General features: G+C 35.9%; 1 protein-coding gene across 1 annotated transcript in view; it reads right to left on the reverse strand.

Annotated features, from left to right (window-relative positions):
- Positions 1-1,504: 1,504 nt before the first annotated feature.
- Positions 1,505-22,613, reverse strand: part of CDH18 (cadherin 18) — a 273,081-nt gene continuing 251,972 nt past the window's right edge. The window contains exons 11-13 of the mRNA XM_074826463.1: positions 16,980-17,097; positions 4,031-4,282; positions 1,505-2,539 (exon numbers count right to left, since the gene is read on the reverse strand). Of these exons, the coding sequence (XP_074682564.1) occupies positions 2,049-2,539; positions 4,031-4,282; positions 16,980-17,097 (861 nt within the window). The 3' untranslated portion in view covers positions 1,505-2,048. The remainder of the gene's footprint in view (positions 2,540-4,030; positions 4,283-16,979; positions 17,098-22,613) is intronic.

Here is a 22,613-nt window from a genome sequence, read left to right on the forward strand (position 1 = left end):
GTGGGTTCAGATGTTGACAGAAAGGGAAATGTTACAGTTTTCAAGTGGCAAATTAAACAGTGTAGTAAAAACCAATTCTGTGACTACAGTGCAACTAATATTTTTTAGAGTTTGAAAAGTTTCTTACAAAGCTGCTTGCTAATTTTTCCAGAAGGGTGTTTAAACCAAAAGCAGTCAACTACATCTCAGGATGTAGTTGTGCATTTAAAAAAAAAAAAAAAAAAAAATCCTCAAAGCAGAGCTGATCAGAAGTTTCAGTCATATCTAGGACCTACCCAACTATACAGTAAAGAAAGGAAGGCTTAATAATCTGGTTCACCTGTGTGGCCCACAGTAGGTCAGCAAGACAGACCCTTCTATACTAAGCTGAATGTAAGTGGCACCTAAAACACAAAGGGAGGAATCTAGTGGAGTGCACGCATCTGCATCAGTCTCCACACCAGCCCAGAGAGTAAAAAAAAAAAAAGTACACAGCTTCTGCTCTGTATAGTTTCCCTATCAAACGCATATTGCAAGAAGTCCACTTCCCTAAGCTGAGCTACGGTTTTCTTAGAAGCAGAAAGTTGTAATAGATGGTGAGCATTATAGGTCATAATTTTTCATGGGATATTATGAGCTCCTGGTTCTCTCACAGTATTATCACAAGAAAGACAAACAAAAGGTTAAAGTTTCAAACAAACAAAGGAAAACATGAGAATCTCCTGGATTAGGCGTTAAGCAGCCTGCAATGTTAAGCAGAACTGTGTAGCAGTTCTGCAACGCTAAAAAGTTACTAAATAAGAAGTCAACTTATTTAATACATAGGAACCACAATAATGATACATTTTAATTTTTTCTTCCTCCACTGACTTAAAATGTTCCTGTTCTCATGATGTTTGAAATAGGGAGAAAAAAAGCTTTCTCTGCTTAGATAGAAATTACTCTAAGGGAAATTAAATACCAGTAGATTGAACTAAAAAAGAAAAAAGCAACATCATCTTATTCCTTTTGTTTCAATTTTTGCTGTCCCAGTGTCTTACCAGCAGCTGTATTTTGCTTTTAGTCACACACAGAAATAGAGAGACATTATGGTTAAGAACTCTGTGTTTTAAACTAACTGTTGTAGCTCCTGGACTCAGACCAGCAAAAGACTTGAAAAGCTTCATCTGTTGACATAAGTGAAGCACAGTGAACCAAACAACTGCATAGTTTAATGGTGCTGCCATTGTTGTTTTTATTGAAAGAGCCTATGCTTCATCTGCTTTGCTGCATAGAGAGTACTTTGGGCCCATTCCATTTAAATGAATGATGTTCCCATGAAAAGACAAAAAGAAAAAGCACAACACTGAAAGCAACAGTTCCTCTAGCACACAGTAACAGAACAGGTCTTGAGTGATGGGCTAGAGCCATGTTTGAGCTAACAGCTAATGATATCCTCCCTCTGTTAGCTGGTTATGGATGAAAATATTATGAAGGACATAATGAAATGACATCATCTCAATGCAACCTGCTAATTCAATAAGATTAAATCATCAAAGGACCATTTATTTAAGAGGACAGGTGTGGCTTATCCCTTCTGTGAAGGAAACAGACTGTTAGCACTTCTCACACTGATAGTAAACCCCATTGGCTACCTCACATTGGGATCACAAGGCCTACAGCACAGCTAGAAATGCAACATCACAACCACCTGCAAGAGATTTGCTCCTCCATTAGCTATCTTCCTAAACAGGCATGACCATAAACTTACTGTAGCTTAGAAGGTGTTAAGCATATTGCAATAAAAATGTCATTGCTTGGCTTTACTTTAGGTATTATTACAGATACGGTACCACGGACTTTATTGAGCAATTAAAAAATATACACAAGGGACAATAGCTTCTTTTTTCTGTATTTTTCAAAATTTGACTTTCTTCCAATTGGAGAACCCAGTTTCAAATATGAAAAGGGCACTTGTTCTACAGTAACTGCGTACAACTTGCTCAGTTCCAAGTACAGTATTCATTTTTTGTTACCGTTGTCATTATATCTCCAGTTGTTTAGGAACTTCTCTGCTCTGGGAATTACAACTAAGTTGTTCTTTCTGATTCTATTTCCCCATAGAGTTCAGCTAGCTTCTTGAATTCAGGTCCCCAGTCTCCAAGGTAATTATAATCCTGGTCAGAGTGTGTTGTGGCTGAATCCAGAGAACTGATAGATCCAGCTTCTGATCTATGACCCTCATAGGCATATGTCTGTAGGGAGTCATACGGGGGCACACTAGGGTCCAGATCAGCTTCTGCCAGTCTTTGTTTAATGAACTCCTGAACGTCTATACTGTCAAGGCTTGAGGAGGGATGATGCCTGGGCACAGGCTTCACCTCAGGACGAACATCCCTCCGGTATTTTAGCTCCTCAGCAGCTGATGGATTCCGCAGTGCTGTGATGTCAAATGCTTCTGTGTCTTCTTCTCCACCACCCTCATCATCATATGTCACAACATTTTCCCGGACGTCTTCTTCTGAAATGATCAAGGGCTCCTTCTTGCTGCGTCTTAGGGTGATGAAAAGGACCACAATTGCTAAAGAGAAAACTGCAGATATTAGAGTAGGTTTAAAGTTTACATCTGAGGTAAGTAAATATATGCTAAAGAAATAACAGATACTATGTCATGAATACAGAGGTGTAATATTTTCAGGCTAATATTGTTATTTGGGATCATTATGTCAGGCGTGTGTCTAAAACAAAGGGTCACCAAACCTGTCCAGTCTGAAAAGTGTACTTCTATTCCTAAGTGAGCAATGCCTTTGTTGTGTAATGTGTACCTGAAGATAGGTTTCTGTATGCTTGGAAAGCACCCATGACATCCATACAGCTGTGTTTGACATAGCAACATGCCAGAGTGCAACAGGCTGAGACCACACAATTAAGGGGAAAATTAATAATGCTGTACTGAAACTACAAACTTCCAATACAGCCCAGTCTTCCAAAGGGTCAGTAAAGAGCACTCTTCTGCTGCATATTTTCTTTGCAGGGATTGCTGAGGTTTCTTAAGCCAACAGTGAAATCCACTAGTTGGATTACTAGGGATTTCATAAAGGATATAAAAGGGGATAACATCCTTTCAGTTAAATGAGAAATTAGTAACTAGGGCTGACGTTTTTCAGAAGCATTGTTAAGGGCTTTCAGTGCTTCATTTAAAATGTAAAAGGTTTATTTTTTCTCTTGCGAATATTCAGTCTTGTATGATAAAATATAACTTGATAAATGAAATGTATTAATATACATTTTAAAAGAGCTTTCTGACAAGGAAGTTTTGAAGTAAGCTGTGAGGAAAGTAGTCTTTAGACAATGTAAAGCCTTTGGAAAAAAATCCTCAAAATCTCCTATGTGCGGTCATGCTGCAATTCCCATTATATCTTGCTGTCTCTATAAGAATGCAGAAAGGCACGAGTAGTACATAGGTATGTACTCAGCAAGTTGTGCTTCTGCCAGGAAAAAAAACCCAAAAAAATAATGGGTAACATTCAAATTGACCTAGTGGGAAAAAAAAAAAAAAATGCACTTTCAATGGCATTTATCTAATGGAGTCATCTTATAGTCTCATATATCCCTTGCCCTGTGGATTATGCTGTGCATTGCTATCAGCTTATCCCACATTAAGAACTGGCTTTTGTAGAGTGCTAATGGTGCTTCTTACAGTGTAATGCATTTCAAAAAGTTTTCCTCATCTCTTTTCTACCATTTTTCACACTGTTCTAGACATGGAATTAGAGTCAGTGGCTTTTTGAAATCTTTCCAAATTACAGCAAAAATATCTGCAGTGCTAATTACTTGATAACCTCTGAAAAATAATTTCTAGTGGATTCAAGATATAAATGTACTTTAAAGGCATCTTTCCCTATTAATTTTAGCTGAACTTTTCCTCCCTAATCACAGCTATGTGTTTCTAATTACCTCCTACTACCAGGCAGCCTCTGGTTCAAAAACATATCATATTAGAAATTTCTGCCCTGTCACGCTCAGAGATCCAGTGGAAGGACAGCATTACTTAATACTGAAAATGGCTTACCAAGAAGAATTACAACACAGAGCAGGATTGCGATTAAAGCTCCTGTGCTCAAGCCAGCCGAGGAGAGGAAAGCTTCAGCATGACAAGTTCTTACACGTCCATCTCTCTCACATGCACAAACCCTAATTGTGAGAGTACTGCTGCTGCTGAGAGGGGGCACTCCACCATCAGAAATCAAAACTGGGAGGTAATAGATATCCTGAGTGGTTCGACTGTATCTCCTCCGTCTTGTCAGGATACTGGCTGTATTATCTACAATATCAAAACCAGAATATCATTTTAATGAAACAAAAAATGAAAAATGTTATTGACTGTTTGTTTCCCATCGAGTAGAAGCATGGGGCATCTTAAAACTAGACAGTCCTAATCTGTGAAAATGCACAATCTAGAGTTAAAATTTGTCAGGCAGGATTTGTGGCCGATGAAGGCAAAAGAGGAGGCAGGGGAAAGTATTTAGCAATACATAAACAAGATTATTTAATGCACTTTTCTTAGAGTCTAAATGAACAAATGAACTTTGACAAACATTTTGGGCCCAGTTTGCAAGCGTTCTAATCCCATGTTATGCTGTTGGTAGTATATGGACACTTGTAAATGTAAATACCTGGAATTCTGAGAATATCTGTGGCGGAATTCATCCACAACATAAAATTCTCTTGATTCTCAGAAGAATGTTAAATGTTCTTTAGTAAAAGTTAAAATAAGACTTTCATGTTTTACTATTTGTGACAGGTTTTAGAGATCAAGTGAGCTTTCAGAAAACATTTGAAAACAGCGAAGCAGAAAACAATGGCCAAAGACCCATGCTGTGGAGAGGTCAGGAGGAAGAAGGGAAGAGGGAAAGGAAGGGGAAAAGAATAGGTATTATATATGCTAAACTGGTGGAGGTTAAAGGTAAGTAAGCAAAGGGGAGATGTGATGTAAGATTTTGTCACTACTATGTTACCTACAGGTTCATCTGGCATATATTACAGTCAATGAAAATAGTAATGCTTATTACACACACATTGCAAGAGCATTCACAGGCACTAATTAGATTAGTAAGATGCTACCCATATCCCTTTAATTCCAAGAAATTAAGGGGCATAGAGAGAGTGAAGGGGAAGAAATGCTATGGTAATAGATAGATATATCTTATATTCATATGTGTAAAATTTAATTTGTTGCCACCACTGTAAAAGTACTGGCCCCTGAATAAGAGCCCATAGATAAATCAAACAAAATTGGAGACAGTGAGAAATCAGAGAAATGAGCAGTTGTGGAGAGAGAGATGGGGACTGAGAAATAGGAAGAGAAGTTGGAAGAAAAGAGCTTTCCTCTTGTACTGTTTGTCCATGATTAACGGTCACACAGTTTTCAAATTGTGGGATTGTGGGTTTGGAATTTTTTAACAACACAGGGGTTACAAGTGCAAAAATAAGTCTGCTGGGTTTCTTCTTCCTATTCTTAACAAACCAGAAAATTTCTTCTATTTCCTTAACGCTGTAGGTACAGCATTATATGCGTTTATCATAATCTATGGAAAAATGAAGTCTGTGGCACTTCTTGAAAATCTAGTGCAACAATACAGCTAGTGTGGCATATTTTAGCCCGTAGGACTGATTACTTTCTACATGCATATTTGAATGGAGAAGTTAAATTTTTTGTTTAAAGTTGATACAAACTGTTTACCAGATGACTACTCTTCATGCCACATCTTCTGTCGAGCTCTGTGCCAAATTTTAAAACATTCTTTTTAACTCACTTATCACAGTGATAAGTGGTACTGAGAAAAACTGGTAGTATAGCCCCACATCAGCATATCATAACATAATATATTTGGTAACAGGTTTCACACAAGAAATATATTTGAAGTGGGAAGCGATACCCTTGCTACTGAGCCAAGAACCGAGCATCAGGTTCCACTGCATTAAAATTCATTAGCTTTTCTTCTCCACCCTCCCTACTTATCTTCTCGAAAATCTCCAGCATGGTGAGTTTGTTGTATTAAGTATTGTTCTTGCTCGCAGTGGGTGCAAAATATGTTTTGTATTAATTTACTTATTTGCATCAGGCCTTGAAGTCCTGTTCTACTTATTCATGTCAAGGTATACTTTTGATGACTGAATCCCAAGATTCATGCCAACTTCCTCTTTAGAGGCATGACACCAGCCACTTATAATACAATTTATATTCATTCCATTTACAGCAACCTATTGAAACCAGAATGAGGTGAACAGATAATTCTTTCATCTGAAAAAATCTGACACAGAGTAAGATCATCACGTTGTGGAAATTATATTTCCATAGAGATTATAAAATACCTATGATAACTCTTTTCTATGAAGTTACTTACTACACACACGCAAAATAAAAAAGTGTTTTCAATAACCCTGCAGAAGAAATGCAACACAGAGGTGATTAAAAGATATATAGTAAATCAATATTTTCTTCTGATATAGGGTTGTGGAAGATTCCTATATATCTATAGCATATGACATGCAGAAATATTTCTTTCATATTTAGAAAAACTCTGTTAAACTTTAACTCTTCTCCTTATTGCTTAATCTGGGCTTGTGAAACCGTATGAAAACATATTCTGGTATTCTCATTAATGCTGATTTTTTTCGTTATCTTATTGTTAAGAAATAAATGATTTCCACATTATTCTGCAACTAGAAAAGGGAACCAAGTGTTCTGTGTTATAATTGAGTCAACTGATTGAAGAAATCAAGTTTGATATCCCTGAAATTCAGATTGCATTTATTGTATAAATAAAACTCTCCCCTAAAGCAGACTGAGCAGTGGCCTTAAGACCATAATTACAGACTAGACCTACCCGTGGAGGCTTTACTAGGTTCTGCTTGTCTATTTCTAAGATATACAGAGAAGTCCCAAGTCTTATTTTACAAATTTGGACCAGCTTATTCTTTAAGACATGTATGGTCTTTTACTTTTATTTAAATGCAGTACATGAACAATCTCAGTAATCTATTTTAAAATACTCCTAAACCAAGCAATCTTATTGAACACATATTACAAATATGTAGACTGCCTGCATATCTTTTAATTTTTCAGCACATATATTCATATAATCAGGGGGTAAGCAGCTGTTTTATCTTTCTGCTACATAATGTTGCATAAAAAGCTTTCACTTGCTTATTTTTAAATATATTTCCCATTTGCCACTCATTTTTTTGTGCTAGACTGTCATTCTCAACTTTCCTAATATTGCTGGAGGACACAGATAAAATCTTCAGTGGTTCAAAGAGGGAAACCACCATAGAATACAAAATGACCTTCAGCTGGTCTGCCTGTCAGCTGCCAAAGCAGTTGCAGATTGAGCTCTAGATACAGCCCAAGAGCAGAAATAAACACACATATCTGTGATTAGTAGGGAACTTCAAATGAATACATATTTTGCATAAAAAGAAGTTAATGTTCGCAGTATATATATAAGGTGATGACTGCTGCTTCTGCCTTTCTACATTCAGAAGAAAGCTTCATCATCACCTCCTCCATATGCATGAAAACTCCACTGACTTTCTAGTTGTTCAGATTCCAACTTAGAATTGCTTTGCTTCCTTGAAATGCAACTTGTTACAGATTATTAGCAGAGCTCCTCTCTAACAATGTCTCTTTTTATCTCCTGCAGTTGCAGGTTATTAAACAAAACAAGACCAGGGAACAAGTATGATCTCTGGAACACCAAATGTTCATGCTGCTAAATTTTAGAACTGTCCCTGGTATTTTATTGATCTGGGCCAACTAGGACTCTCTCACATAAAACCCAGCCACAGTCAGAGTTACTAACATACACCAGGGACCCTTCCCAGCAGACAGTATGGACAAGAGTGCACCAGGTTTGTCTCCTCCCATTTTACACAGTGCTTCAATATTACTCCAACAGCCTGTGGATCCTTAAGCATCCCTAAACTGCCTTGTGCTACACAGTCTGCAGCACATAACTTCCTTTCATGACATGGTAACATTGCTTTGTTGTGCTGCAATGCAACTTTCACATTATTTCATAAACTCAGAAGAGAAAAAAACACACAATAATGAAATCTCAGCTCCACTGGGTACTACACAGGGTCCAGAGAAGCTACAAGGCCAAGTGCTATGTAATGTACACAGTCTGTGTTATTAAGCTTCATTGCAAGAAAACAGTCACAGTCCTGTCTTACTCTGTGGGATGCTGTTCTTTTTTCCCGCAGCACCAATATTACCACAACAAACTAAAATCTGAGTGGTCACCTAGAAATCTCACTGAAGTCATTAGAGAAGTGCAACACTCCCATATGCACTTTTTAGCACATGTACTTATCAACTGAAAGAGAAAGCAATTTTAAAGAAGTGACAGTTCTAAGAGGAATTATATTTCAAGTTACAACAAATAATGACAATCATACAACAAGGTTATCCAGAAATAATGCCTTAGAAACCTAAGGATATGTTCAAGGACTCAGCTTGAAATGTAATTCCCTATTGGTAGTAAGTGACATTATATCCATGAGCTAAGCATTAATATTAACATCTGCCATGTCTCTCATCCTAAGAGAAAAAATTCTCAGATGTTATACTGCTAAATCCAAAAGGTGACAGCAAGTGTTATTACCAATAAAAAAACAGTCTTTCAATTCTGCTTAATACTATGTTTCTATTGTGGTATCTATAAGACCCAAACACTTCAGTTAAGCTTCGTTGTCCATATAAGTAAGAAAATCCTACAAAATTTTGTCCATGTGAATCTTCCTGGACCTATAACCAAAGAAAGCCTAGTATTCAAATCTGAGCAGGAAAGCATAACCTCCTCCTCCCATCCTCTGGTATAAATCTAAAAAAAAACAGTGAATGATGCAGTATCACCATATAGCTACAGAAGCAGTGATGAAAATGTGGGCTGAAAAGAAAAGCATCAGAGACCAAATATAATGAAGAAAAAGTGAGGAATCCTGAGCAGGAATCTAGCAGTAATGAAAGGATTTAAGCAGAGAGACTATTGGCAAAGAATTAAAGGAAAGAGCATTGAGATGTGAGCATGTATGCTATATGGATAACTGTGGACAGATGGGAGAAAAATTGTGAGGAAAATAAATAAAAACTGTGAGAAAAACAAAAATAGAAGACCAAAATGACAACATGGACAAACTAGACAATTCAAATAATCTGAAAACTATAATTAAACCATGTTTCTCTGGGGTGGAAGGTCTTGCCAAACAAAGAACTGACATTTTTATACTACACAAAATAAATACAAATTGAAAAAAAAGATATTTTTTCTTTTAATATTTCTTCTTTCAATATTAAATTGTTTTTGTCGTATCATTAGCATCATAGAATTAAATATTAGTATAAGACACAATTTTAGGCAAAGGAGCCAGAATCAAATTTTTAATTTCAAAAATTTACTATGGTGAATTCACGTTATTTGCATTCTCTTGAGTAATAACTAGATTTCTGTAGAAGCAGATGCAATATGACATATACCCAGGAGATTCTGTAACAACCAACACAATTATAAGCATTCTCAAAGAAACATTGTAAAGCTTTTCCTTCAATGCAGTTTCACACATTGTAATCATTTGGGCACTGGCATGGAAATTTTCTGTTCCCAGTATCATCAGAGGTGTTAATTCTCACTATTACTCCCACTATTACAGAGTTACATATAGTAACTTAGCACATGCCTTTGTGTACATATAAATAAAATGCTGTAAAATAACTCAGCTCTCACATACTTTTCTTTCTCATTAAATCTTTTAGAATGCTTTACCAATGAGATCTCTAACATTCTTACAGAGAAGGAAACTGCACCTAAGAACTGATTTTCAGAAGATCACTGAGAATCACGGATAGTGGAAAATGGCCAAAGCTAATGACATTGGCTTAATACAGAAATCATGTCTCTAATGTTCCATTCAGCGCTCTATTCTTGAGGACAATCCTATGTAAAGGTATATCAACAAAATTAATAGACACTAAAAGTTTAGCCAAACTGCAGTAACAAATGCATCCTGACAGCTATTCTGATGTTCAAAGCTTCCATGTTTTAATTGTTTACATTCCTTATCAAAAACTGCTGGAGGACCCATTGAGAGAAGAACCAGAAAGACAGCAACTTTTAAGAGAAGAATCTTATCATGAAACAAAAAAATCCCCCACACTGTAAAAGCTACAGGCAGCCAAGTATGAAGACAGACACTGATGACCTAGGAAAGCATTTACTGAGGGAAACAAAAAATAATTAAAAAAAAAGTTATATCAACAAAGCTAGTTTGAAAGGGAGGAGTCATGGATTGAGAAATTGCTTTGATACCTGAAAACAGATACAGCATATAGACAGGGAAGAGAAGTGTATAGAATAGCAGCAATAGCACTAGGATGATGAGAACTACAGATCTGATTCTTCTAGACCTGGAAGGAAAGATCTTTTTATCTCAATAGATTTAAACTGTGAACTTCACCCCTGAGAAGTATGATAAGAACCAAGACTCACTGGAGGTGAAAGGGCTGACTTCTAAGGAAAATTAACAACGCCAACATAGGGAAAGAAAGATTTATCTGATTCCTTGTGGAATTGTCTCATTTCATGATCTAAACTTTCTAAAATTTGGGCTGTGCTTTACAAACATGGCAATTAGAATTTAAGATTCATCTCAAGTGGATCTGAAGTTACATATGGGAAATTGTGCATCAGCTCTTCACACTTGGAAGATGTGGTAGTTTATTAAGCCAGACTGCACACTGTATACAAGGCTGTTATCACATTCCTCTTTCCATCATCTCTACCTTTTTGGATTAAGCTTCTGAACTAAGAAAAGAAAGGAGGTCACAGGAAAATCAAGGAAGCTGAGATACAGTGATAACACCATGGAAGGTGACTACTGGAGCAATTTGGAGAATACTCATTTATTATTCACAATTTGAGAATTCCTTTGACATTATACATTACAGGCAGACACAAGAGAAATGGAAGTAAAAAAAAAGAGAGTAAAAATCTGTTTATAGCTTAAGGCGTGTTTTAATTTTCAGCTCTGCTTATATCAGCAGTTCAACTTCTATAAATTTTCGGAGAAGTCATAACTAATTAAAACCAAAGAAAATATATTGGAATGATTTGCATTTCTTGTATTTCTAAAGTTAGAGCAGTTAATTTGTTTATGTGGGACTATATCGATAGGCATTTCTCTTTCATTTCCTTACTGATAACTCTTGTAATTTTTTTTATTTTTATTTTGTGCTTGTTTCAAAGCTATTGCCAATGGGCAAAAAGCTACTACCAATTTCTAGTTCAGTCGGTAGCAACAATGAAAAGCAACATATAAGACTTTTGGGGCCTGAAACATGGTTATTTGCTATGGGTTGGTTTGTGAAACACCAACAGGTAGCAGCACTGAAAAGACATGCATAAAGAACCTATACACTATGCACTAACTTACCTAGCTGATCAATCTTAGATCCAACTTTTTAAAATAAAACAATGATCAAAGATGTTCAGACACCCGAAGAAGAAAAATATCTCCCTCTATGATAGCTAGTCCTGGTTTTCTCTCCTTTATACTTGTGGTAGAATTCCTTTTTGACTTTCAGATGTTGACTCAGTGATAATATCTGCTCAGACATGCAACACGTTTACAGTAACAGCACTTCTATGGACTGTACTTACAGTCACCTTGTATAAAGCTGACTTTGCACTTTTTCAGATACCATTTCTGTCAAGTTACAACTTGTCTTCTTTACAGGATGATATTTCATGGAATGGCAGTAGTAACTTGCAATACTACATAACGAGAGCAATCGTCGCTTTGATGTAAATGAAGGCAGGAAATATGTAGCTGTTTCCCACTCATGTTGGGTTGCAAAGCGGGGATTTCAATGTAATCTTTTTCAATGCCACTTCAGATGCTCTAGAGCAACTAAGACATCGTCTGGTATCTGGCATGCTTATTTGCAACTTTAAAGCTCTAAAGTCAGTTCACTGGCCTGCTACAGATGTCTTGTGCAATATGGTTGGAGGTAAGAATTTTTCACATATCAGGGAAAAACAGATATACAGAAACTTCTGCAAGGGATTTCACGCTGGGGTAGGATGAATTACTCTCTGGAAGTTGCTCTCTTCCTAAATAACAGCAATGCCAAGTAAAACTGATCTTTTTTTTTTTTTTTACTCCTTTTTGATTTGTGACACAGGAAAAATGTTAATTTGCATCACAGGCATGGGTGGATGAACACATTACAAATTTCATTTTATACAAATGCCACTGAATTCATTGTGCTCCAGATTTTATAGAAAAACAGGTCTCTACTGTGGGTTTTAAAGTATCATGTGGCATAACATTAAGAAAAAGGAATCTCCAAAGGGATAGTATCAGAAAAACATGACCTACCTTTGTTCCAACTCCAGAATATTCTCCATCACTGGGCAATTTTCAAAAGGCCAGATCTTTGAGAAAAGTGGACAGAGGGGAAAAATAAAACTGCAAATATTTTTGTGAAATGAAACCTTTGGCCTGAAGAAATAAAAGGAGAGGAGAACAAATGCTAAGCATTCTCTAGGGAGCTGTTCTTCCTTGAAAGTAAGGTAAACTTTGTCTACTTTCAGAAGTCGGCAGTCTCAATTTATTAAAGTAAGAGAATGTACAAATCTTATTGGTGGCATTGGGTGAATGTGCACAGTCTCTGCGCAAACCCTTATTGTCCAGGAAATTTACAATACCCATTGAGGAATCCATGGTAGACTATATATCTTGTGACATAAAATACCACCAGCAAAACAGTGCTTTGTAAGTGCATAAAAATCATAGATGTTCTCTTGCACCTAAGTGAACTGTTCTCTGAGGGTTAAATCTTTTGCCAGCCCCCTGAAAAGTGTTGTTGAACTTCTGAAAGAGGTCTCTAGTAGGTAACAAAATAGGCAGAAAGAAGGAATGATTTTTTTATACTCAGAGAGAGAGAAAGAGAGACACTATGCAAATGTATGTGTTTACATATTAAAGGTTAGGTATATCATAACAGTAACATATGCTCACATGCATTTTCCATCAAACTAACAAATTTTGACAAGTATATCAACCAGTCTTTCAGCATCTGGAAAAGTACTTTGATTCTTCCAGGATAAGAAAAGGTATATTTTTAAAATTCAGTACTTCAAAACAGTTCTAATGTGAAGAAGTTCTTTCATATTTCCTCTGATTCCCCAACAGAAAGTGGTTTTAGTCCCATACTGCCCTGGCAGATTTTTAATGGGACATCAAAAGCAGATATTTCTTATTAGGCAAAAAGTGTAAATTTAAGATATTACACACAAGTGAAAAAAGCATTAAAAAATTATCTGTGATAACTTCCTAAAAAACAAAGAACACAGACAACAATGAACTGAGTTATGTAACATCTGAACGGCAACATAAAAGCACCTCCAAATACTTGAAAAAGTATTTGGCTACCCACGTTGTAATAGAAATTGTGACATTTTTCTGAACAGAATAAATTGTAAACAGCCCTGTTTAATTAAAAAAGCCTCCATTAAGTACAATTCTGAAACAAAAAGGCATCTTCTCCAGGTATTCTCTCTAAAATTGCAGGAAATTGTTACAACAATGTGTTTTCTTTGTATAGCAAAGAAATTCTATTGCAGCCCTTGTTCTGTCTTGCTTACATGTGTAGATATACTGCATCATTTTGTTGACTGTCCTCTTGTTCATATTCTTAAGCATTTACTCTGTCTGAAGACTATTTTGTCAGCATATAAAAAACTTAAAATATCAACAAAGGATCTACTGTAGCTTAAGCATCCAGTCAGTAGGGGAGAAGGTAACATATTCTGTCTTTTCCATTTTTTTTTTAAATGAAAATTGTAAACACCAACAGAATCCAGCAGGTGATCCAAGCAACTCCTAGGTTCTGCTAGACTGCATATTTGGTGTAGCCCTGCAGCTGTCTCCTGACCTATGTTTCCCTGAGGGTTTTAAGCTCTGCATTATGAGGGTGCATATTCAAAGGCTGGAGTTTAACAGTGTGGATTGTTACTGAGTAAAGGCAAGACTTCAGGCCCAAGAGGTAAAAGTTTAACTGGTCATATGATCAGTTATCTGAACTGATGCTTTAATATCTATTTTCTCTGCTGAAGCCACAGAATATTATTGACCTGAATCATACACAGGCTGAGACTGTATATTGCTACAGTCTGTACAGGTAGGTAGGGACAAACTACAAAATCTTATGATTGTGCAAGTCCTCTAGATTTCAGTCAAAGTGCATAGATATAAGTGTAAATATTTAAAGATCCCATTCACTGCTGTAGAGTCTTTTGATCTTGTAGCTCTACTGATGACAATGGAGTAGGGGAACATTCATACAATAGTGTATTTGGGCTCAAAGATCAGAATTCTGTTATTCTGGGTTATGAAAACAAGGGAAGAAAATGTCTACTGAGATTTTTTGTGAAATTAAACCTTTGTCCTGAAGAAATAAAAGGAGAGGATGACTGGATCCAGAGATGACGGCAAGAGAAATATAGCTTTGCAGTGACAGGTACAGCTACCACTTTCAATGTGATATCAAGATTTTGGTTTTTATCATTCTGCAAAACATTACTGAAAACTCTCTTAAGGTAATTGCTGCAGTTTTTTATTTAAAAAACATAACAAACAAACAAATAAAACCCTCCAGGGATGCCAGCCTTTATAGAATGATTAAATCCAGAGTTAAAATAACAGCTATCTTGTGTTAAGAGCATTCTGATTCTTTTTAACGGCTGATGCTCAAAAATATGAGTTTTCAAAAGTGCAAACTTGTCAAAGACATCAGAAAAGCCTCTTCTGCCCACCATCTCTCAGCTATTTCCTAGTACAGAAAGCAACAGAAATTCCATTTCTGAGTAGGAATAGATAGTAAATATGAAAGTCGTAAATGATAGATAACTGGATATTGTCAATGCACTTTATCAGTGTTTCACTGTTACATAGACATTGTATCACAAAGAAAAGGTCCCAATAAAGGGCCATGACTCGAGTTAAACTGACATTGTGTTAATTATACAGGCAAATTGAAAATTGCATTTCTGGAGTCTCTGTATCTGTAGATGTTTTATGCAAGATGCTACAGGAAGTTCATACTTACTTTTTGTATCTCCTTAAGTGAAATACAAACATAATGCACAACAGGCCTTTACCATAAAGGACACCTTTTTCAGTTCCTTCCCCTACTCCCCCCTGCCAAATCCAGTTTGGGATAGTCCAAACACTGCTTTCTGCCGTTGGTGGTAAAGTCATTCCTCAATGCTCTTGAGGAGGTAACAAGAAAGCAGCAAATACTTATTGCTGCATACTTATATCCAAAGCATGACACTGCTGCATTAGATATTTATGAAAAGTTCTCACCCTCTTATAAATCTGTGTAGGTAAATAACTTATGTTGATATGCAATCCTTAAAGCATTTTCCACACACAGCATTTTCCACTGGTAATAAACACATATAGTACAGATCCTGACTGAAATATGTTCAAAACCATAAAATATCTACTTCATCATGAACTACAATTTTAAGAGTTATTCAAAAGCACATCTTTATATAAGCATCTTGCACTGAAATGAACATGGTCATCATCTCCCACATGAGATCACAGTCCAATACTCAATTATTTTATATGAATTTTAGACTCAAATACAAAAATACACAACAGTACACTTCCTTTATTTCAGAACAGCCCTCTGACTTTTGCTATAATGCTCCATCACAATCTGAGTGGAATTGATGTATTAATCTGGGAAAGGGCTGGAGTCATCACTTAAGGAATATTTTTAATATATGAATTAGTCCTTCAAATATTGTTAGGTTTTTTTTTAAATATTGATGGATAGTGGATTGATCTCTTTTGGAATCACAATATGAGGGCCGTGAATCTAGTCCAAACAAATAGCATAACTTGATTTTTTTTTTTTTTTCTGCTGTAAATATAAACATTGGAACGGATTCTTTAGGAAGATTATGCAGTCTCCTTCCCTGAAAGGCTTTATAAACAGATAAGAAATAGCTGTAAAGAATATAGTTTAAACATCACTGTATGTACCATATGTACCAATGATGGAGTTAATGCTTCTCAATCATTACAGATGAGTAGTGATGTGTAAGATCTCAGAAGGTATTCCACGGTACTACTGCAAAAATACGACCGTAAAATAAAGCTACATACACCCTCCACACTTCCACATATGGATACAAACAAAAGCACACAATACACACATACATAAAAGCTCAAGACAAAAGCTACAGACAAGCATTTAAAGTTTACTCTCATTTTCATCAGGTTGCATAATGGAAAACATGAGGCGATACTCAACAAAGAGTAAGGCTGATTTGGGGTTTTTTGGAAAGGCTGGATGGTTTTTTGTTTTGAGAAATGTTCAGAAACACTTGGGCTGAGTGACTCTGAAGGCCCTTTTCCTTCTGGGCCTATCTGCTGTGAAGTTCTGATTGTACTTTTTAGACACACTTTGTTAGGAAGGGCATGAAGTGATACACTATCATTCAGAAGGCACTGAAGGACCTGCTCTTGGTATCATATCTGCAAAAGTAAGCATGAATTCGACTTTTTATGTCACTTAAATTCTTATTTTGTCCTTTAAGCAATAACAGGCAATAACTTTGACAGTACACATTCAGTGCTATTCACGTAGAAGTAGACCAAACTGCCAATACCTTTTCCATTAATCCACTTTTTAAAAACATTCCTGAATGTATGAAGTATAAATGCTAAAATAAAATGGAATATAAAAATAAAATGCAATATCTGATTTTTCATAGTTTGCAATATGTTGTATACACCATGTCCTTGATATCACCCAGTTCAGTGATGACAGATTACAGTTTTCCCCTTCTGTCAAGAAACACAAGGAAATTTTTCAGTTCAGTGAGACATCCCAGACAAAACAGAGACCCATTTCTTTGAAATTTGTGTGTTTAATTTACCTTCATTGTCCCTTAGAGTAAAGTTGGGATTCAAAGAAAGCCCTTCATCAAGGGAAAAATGGAATCTTGCCCCATTTGCAGAGTTATCTTTGTCAGTTGCAGTGATAGTCTGAATAACCTGAAATAAAAATTAACAGTGAATGTGTTGAAATGAACTTGACCCAAATAGTACCTGACCTCAGGAGGATTCTCAAACTTAGCTTATTTTAATTTTCTACTTGACTGCTGCTAAATTCAACTGATGAAATGACTGGGCTATTAGCTTGATTTCTCTAGCATGAAATATTTTAGGAACCACACTTCAGAGCTAGATAAAAGCATCTGAAGCTTCTATCTGACATTTTGATATGGTCAGGACCTGGTACAGATTTTCACTATTTGCATTGCATCCTGGTGACTTTCAGAAAGAATTACAGTTTCACATAAACATCTGGCTTTATGGAGCCAAAATTCAGGCTGAACCAGCATGGTCTATGCAGAGCATGATCTGCTTGCCATCCCAATAATTATATGCACTACAATATTAGTTAGGAAAAATAATTATTCAACCAAAATGGCAGGTATAAAATACCAGCTCTCTGTTTAAAATTCCTGTTAAGAATCAGTTTTAAAGTGCTGGAGAACAGGAAGAACAGAAGCCACTCTTGGTTTTAGTTTGGCTTGTCCAAAGGAAACACAATTAGATTTAGCCACCATGTATGGGAGAGGTATTTTTGAAAGGTAGAACGTTTGTCTTTGAAAGTCTTGGTGGCTTTTAAAATTTACTTTCAAGTAAAACTGAGCTAAGTTGTTGGAATGTGTGACCAAGCAATATTGCTACCTCTGCTTTCATTTTCATGCTGGGTCTGGAAGCTCAAGTGATAAAGCAGAATTTAATAAAAGTTGGTCTTGTGATATAGGCAGTGAAGCCCACACAGACTGCTGCACAGAGCTGATAGATATCCCAAGGGAAACGCAAAAGGGGGAGGAGAAGTGGTCTTTTAATGAGAATTTTTCTGCTCAGCGTTCAGCTGTAGTCTGTCTGGACTGAAACTGAAGCATAAACAATACTGGCTCAAGTGGTTTGATCTGTTTAAAAGGCAGCACACGGTTTGCTACCTCCATTCACATAAGAGAAGCAAAACAAATACATTTTAAAGTCAATAGAGTACAATGCTTATTCCATTGACTGTATACAATATAGTACCTGATATTGACCTGAGACAACAATACTGACGATAATTGCTGAGAATATTTTGAAAGTTTGTCGTAATACTTTTTTGCTGAACTGTAGCAGAATAAGATCAATCTGAAACATCTATAATCATGCAGTTTACCAAAGTCAGGGCAATATTCGTGAAAGAGTTTCGCAAAAGCTAGTTGTTCTCTATTGAATTTTGCAAAGGTAGCATATCTGTTATTGAAACAACTACCATGCAAAAACAGAAGTAAAAGCTTATCTTAGCTAGATATATTTAGTTAATAATGTTGAAATGATATAAGGCAAAGTGAGACCAAAAAAAGTTGATGGAAGAATATTTTCAAGAGAATCAGTTTCTGTTATTATTCAAATACTAAAAATACTGTTAAAAACTGTAGCTGTAAAAAAATCAGAAAGACCTTGAAAAAATACATTAATTCATTAAATATTGTTTGTAAATCCTCAGTGCTGTTTATCAGTGAAATATAAGTCATTTTGCCATGCATCTTCAGCTTTCTTTGACAGCCTAGTAGAGAAATTTTCATCCAGTTGCCCTCTCTTGCATAAAACAATCAGTGACATTTTACAGACTCTTGCTTCAAAACCATGTCATTTTGCAACAAAAATACCTTTGATTGAGGCCTCAGTGCCACAAAACTAGTATAAAATTTATTTGGTTTTCAGACTAATTTTAAAACTCAACAAAATATACTGTCTATATTCCCTGATTTCACACATGGAAATTCAAGTATCCCCTGAATTCATCAACATATGTAAAAAGCATAGCACCAGATGGTACAGAAATCATGCTTTTCCATGTGGAAAATAGACATTGTATGTGTAAGAGGACAGGTCAAAATATTTTTGACAGAAAGTTCGAACTTTTCAGAAAAGGCTCTTCCTTTCTGAGGAAAAGATTTTTAAGACATTCATTCAGAAGTGAGGAACAAAAGTGTGTGATCTCTTGACACCCAAATGTACTGTTAACCCTTTTCTAATTAATAGGTCAACTAATTAATGGCCTATTAGCAGACATTAACATGCACCTTACCAAAGCTGATTAAAATAAAAATCTAGGCACAGAACCCCAGCTGCTGTAAAACTCACTTGACAGCACTGAAGCAATGAAACTGAAGGGTTATGCTATTTTTTTAAAGGCAAGAGTTGGCAAGAAAGAATTTCAAGAACAGAGGAGAACTAATTGAAGAGAGAGCATGTGCTAAATTCTACTCAAATCTTTTTCAGATCTGAATCAATAAACAAGTAAACATACACACAATAAACTTATAGCAGAGGCGTTCCTTGCCAGCTAACATTGATTTCCTTTGGCTATTAGAAATAACAGCATCCAGAGTGAGGTAATTCATGTTGGCAAACACAATATTTATATACCCCGATTCTGAAAAAGTTCTTTCTCTGTGTGTGTGTGTGTACAAGCACATGTACACACACCTCTGTGTTAATTTACAGTGATGGGAAAATTTACAGTGTCAGGGAAACTTTTCACTATTATCACAACTTTTTATATTATTGCTCTAAAAAGCACCCAGAAAAATGTTGTCTTTGCAGTGCTATAGCAAATATGACTAGCAGATCTAGTCAGATATTTTAACAGGTTCATAGTCGGTCAGGACAAACACTGAACTTGGAAACATTCAGAAAACTGTCAACACTTTACTCCTTCACTTTCCAAAACAAAGCATTTAAACTTTTTTAACATCTTTGTTCTGATGGTTTTAAAAATAATAAAACAAGTTGCATTTGAAACAAAGGAAAATTTCATTTGTAAGTTCACTTTGTAGAAGATTGCAAAATTTCATTTTACTACATTGGCTAAATTTCACAATCATTCACGAAATCAGTATATTTCTAGAAGTCAGAGTTCTGCAAGCCTGGATACTATCTAAGATCAAATCAGAGATGCTTTATCTACTTTAATATGTAATATCTACCAGGTTTCACCTGAAAGCTGTTGAAGACAGTTTATCTTCTCAACAAGATGACTGTTGAGGAGAGAACAAATGATCTGACAAGTGGTCATTTCAGTGTGGAAATTATCATCTTCTCACAAACATTTTCTGTTTGACATGACTTACAAAGGTTCATTTAAGCACTTAAGTCCTTAAATTTTATTGGCTTTTTTTTTTTTTTTTTTAAAGTAAATAAATTGAGCTGTGGAAGGAAAAAGAAGCAGGAGACAGAGGCTGTACAATTAAATGATACTCTTGATTTCTCTCCATAGAAGCCTCTTCTGAAAATAAACAAGCAAACACAAAAAGTATTCCTATGACAAACTATTCGTTAGTTTATCTTGTACATAATAAATTCAAAATAGATGTTCTGAGGAAAGAAAGGAGGACTCTTACAGGGTAGTGCGGGGCTGGAGTCTAACCTTAAAGCACTAGTCAAGCAGAAGTGCCTGGCAGTACCTGACAGAATTTGTTCCTTAATGATAAATGTTATGAATCTTTCTCACAAGTTGATAGATAACTCAGACTAAATACTTCCTTTTCAACAATTCAAAACCATCCAGCTGGGCATGCTTTTTAGCATATGGAACACTTGTCTTGTTCAGTAATCCTTGTTTATTTGTCCCTCCTTAATATTTGTTGAACACTGTCATTTTCTTTCTTAAACTAGACAGTAAGATCTTCTGAGTAAGAGTCATGTACTTTTGTGTTTTGATTTGTTTTTTGGTTTTTGTACAGTGCAGTGGTGTCACAATCTTTTCTGAAGCCTTGTTATGCAATGCAAAGAATAGTGCATGTCATGTACATAATGGAGTCCTTTTAGTTTAGGAATACAACAGCATGCTGATCCAGCCTTTCATATTAAACTACTGCTTATAGAGTCCTTCATGGTAGCAGTACTCTTTGGTGTTAAACTGCAATGCTACAGAGGTCAGGAATCATTGATGCTTGCAACAGTAGCTCAGAGAGAAATACAACACTGACCCAAATCAGGAGCAAATGCTGTTATAGTAAAACTTATTCTATCCTTTAAACATCTCTCTCATAAAGTTCCATTTGCAAAGCTACTATTGGAAAGTTAAAACTTTCCTAATAAGAAATATTAGCTACTCACCACCAACAACGCTGCCAGCAAACAGAGCACTTCTGAGTTAGCTTCATTGCATGCTTTAGCTTATTATAATTCTAACAATTTAACAATGATTGTTAAATTATATTATTCTAAAAATATCAGAATATGTTGAAAGCAATTGTAATTAATGCTTAAAAGATTTTATCTTTTTTTGTTAAAAATTAGTCTTTTACAAGTTCTAACTCTCCTATATTTGGATCTATTTGAGGTTTTTAGAACGTTATTTTTACTTTAATAAGCGTGTTAATAAGAGATATTCAGTTGATAGACAGACCTACTTAGATTTTTCAAAGGCTTTGAGTGAGGTGTCTCAATGAGAGCACTGAAGAAAACTATGCAGTCATGAGATAAGAGGAAGGTCCTTGCACAAATAAATGCTCAAAAGCAGGGTCTCTTCTGTAAATTGTCTATTCCACACGGAGAGGAAGTCACAGAGAGTTCCTGTTCCACACAGATTTATGCTAGGCTACTTGTTGGTCAGTGTAATAATAAATGTCTTCAAGAGTATGAATAATAAGCCCACCAAATCTACCTATGATACTGAGTTATTCAAGGAAGAAAAGAGGAAGGGCTGACACTAAAGACCTTGCAATGCTCAGCAGCCAGGCAATACAAAGACAGGTGAAATTCATTATACATAAAGTCTTAACTTCACCTACACGTTGATGATCTCCGAGCTAACCATTAATTACTTCTAATGATACTGGTGCTATGGCAGGCAGTTTTTTGCATTCAGTGCTTACTAGTGGTTAAAAAGCAAAGTCACTGTTAGAAATTGCTAGGAAAGGAATAGAGAAGACAGCAGAGATCATCATATAGTGTGAAGCATAAACTATGATAGGAATGATAAACCACTGCATACCTGCATCTTGAATCTTGATTCCTGATCTCAAGGTGAATAGAGAGGAATTGGAGAAAGTTTAGAGAAGGACAAGATGAATGATCAAAAGTCTAGAAAGCCTTTATCATAGCTTGTCCAAGTTAAGTAAGACTCTTCAGTCTGGACAAGAGACAGCTGAGGGGCAATGTGCTACAGATTTATGAATGGCACAGAGATAATAAGTAGGGATCAACTGCACTGTCTCTCTCTCTCCCCCAACACAAGAACTGGTAAATAGGAATTGAAGACAGCATGAGAAGATTAAAAAAAAAAAAAAAAGGTGGTAAGTCTTCCTGAAACATGCAACTGAACTGTAAAATTCCTTGCTGCATGAGGTAGCAGATATCAAAAGTTTATGTTTGTTGTAGGAAAAGCTAGACAGATTCATATGAGATGATTATTAAAGGACTATTAAAAACACAGAAACCACAATTGGATCTGCAAATGACCGAGACCAGGGAAAGCAGGGGTA

The sequence above is a fragment of the Strix aluco genome, chromosome 1, assembly GCF_031877795.1.
Source record: "Strix aluco isolate bStrAlu1 chromosome 1, bStrAlu1.hap1, whole genome shotgun sequence".
Lineage (NCBI taxonomy): Eukaryota > Metazoa > Chordata > Aves > Strigiformes > Strigidae > Strix > Strix aluco.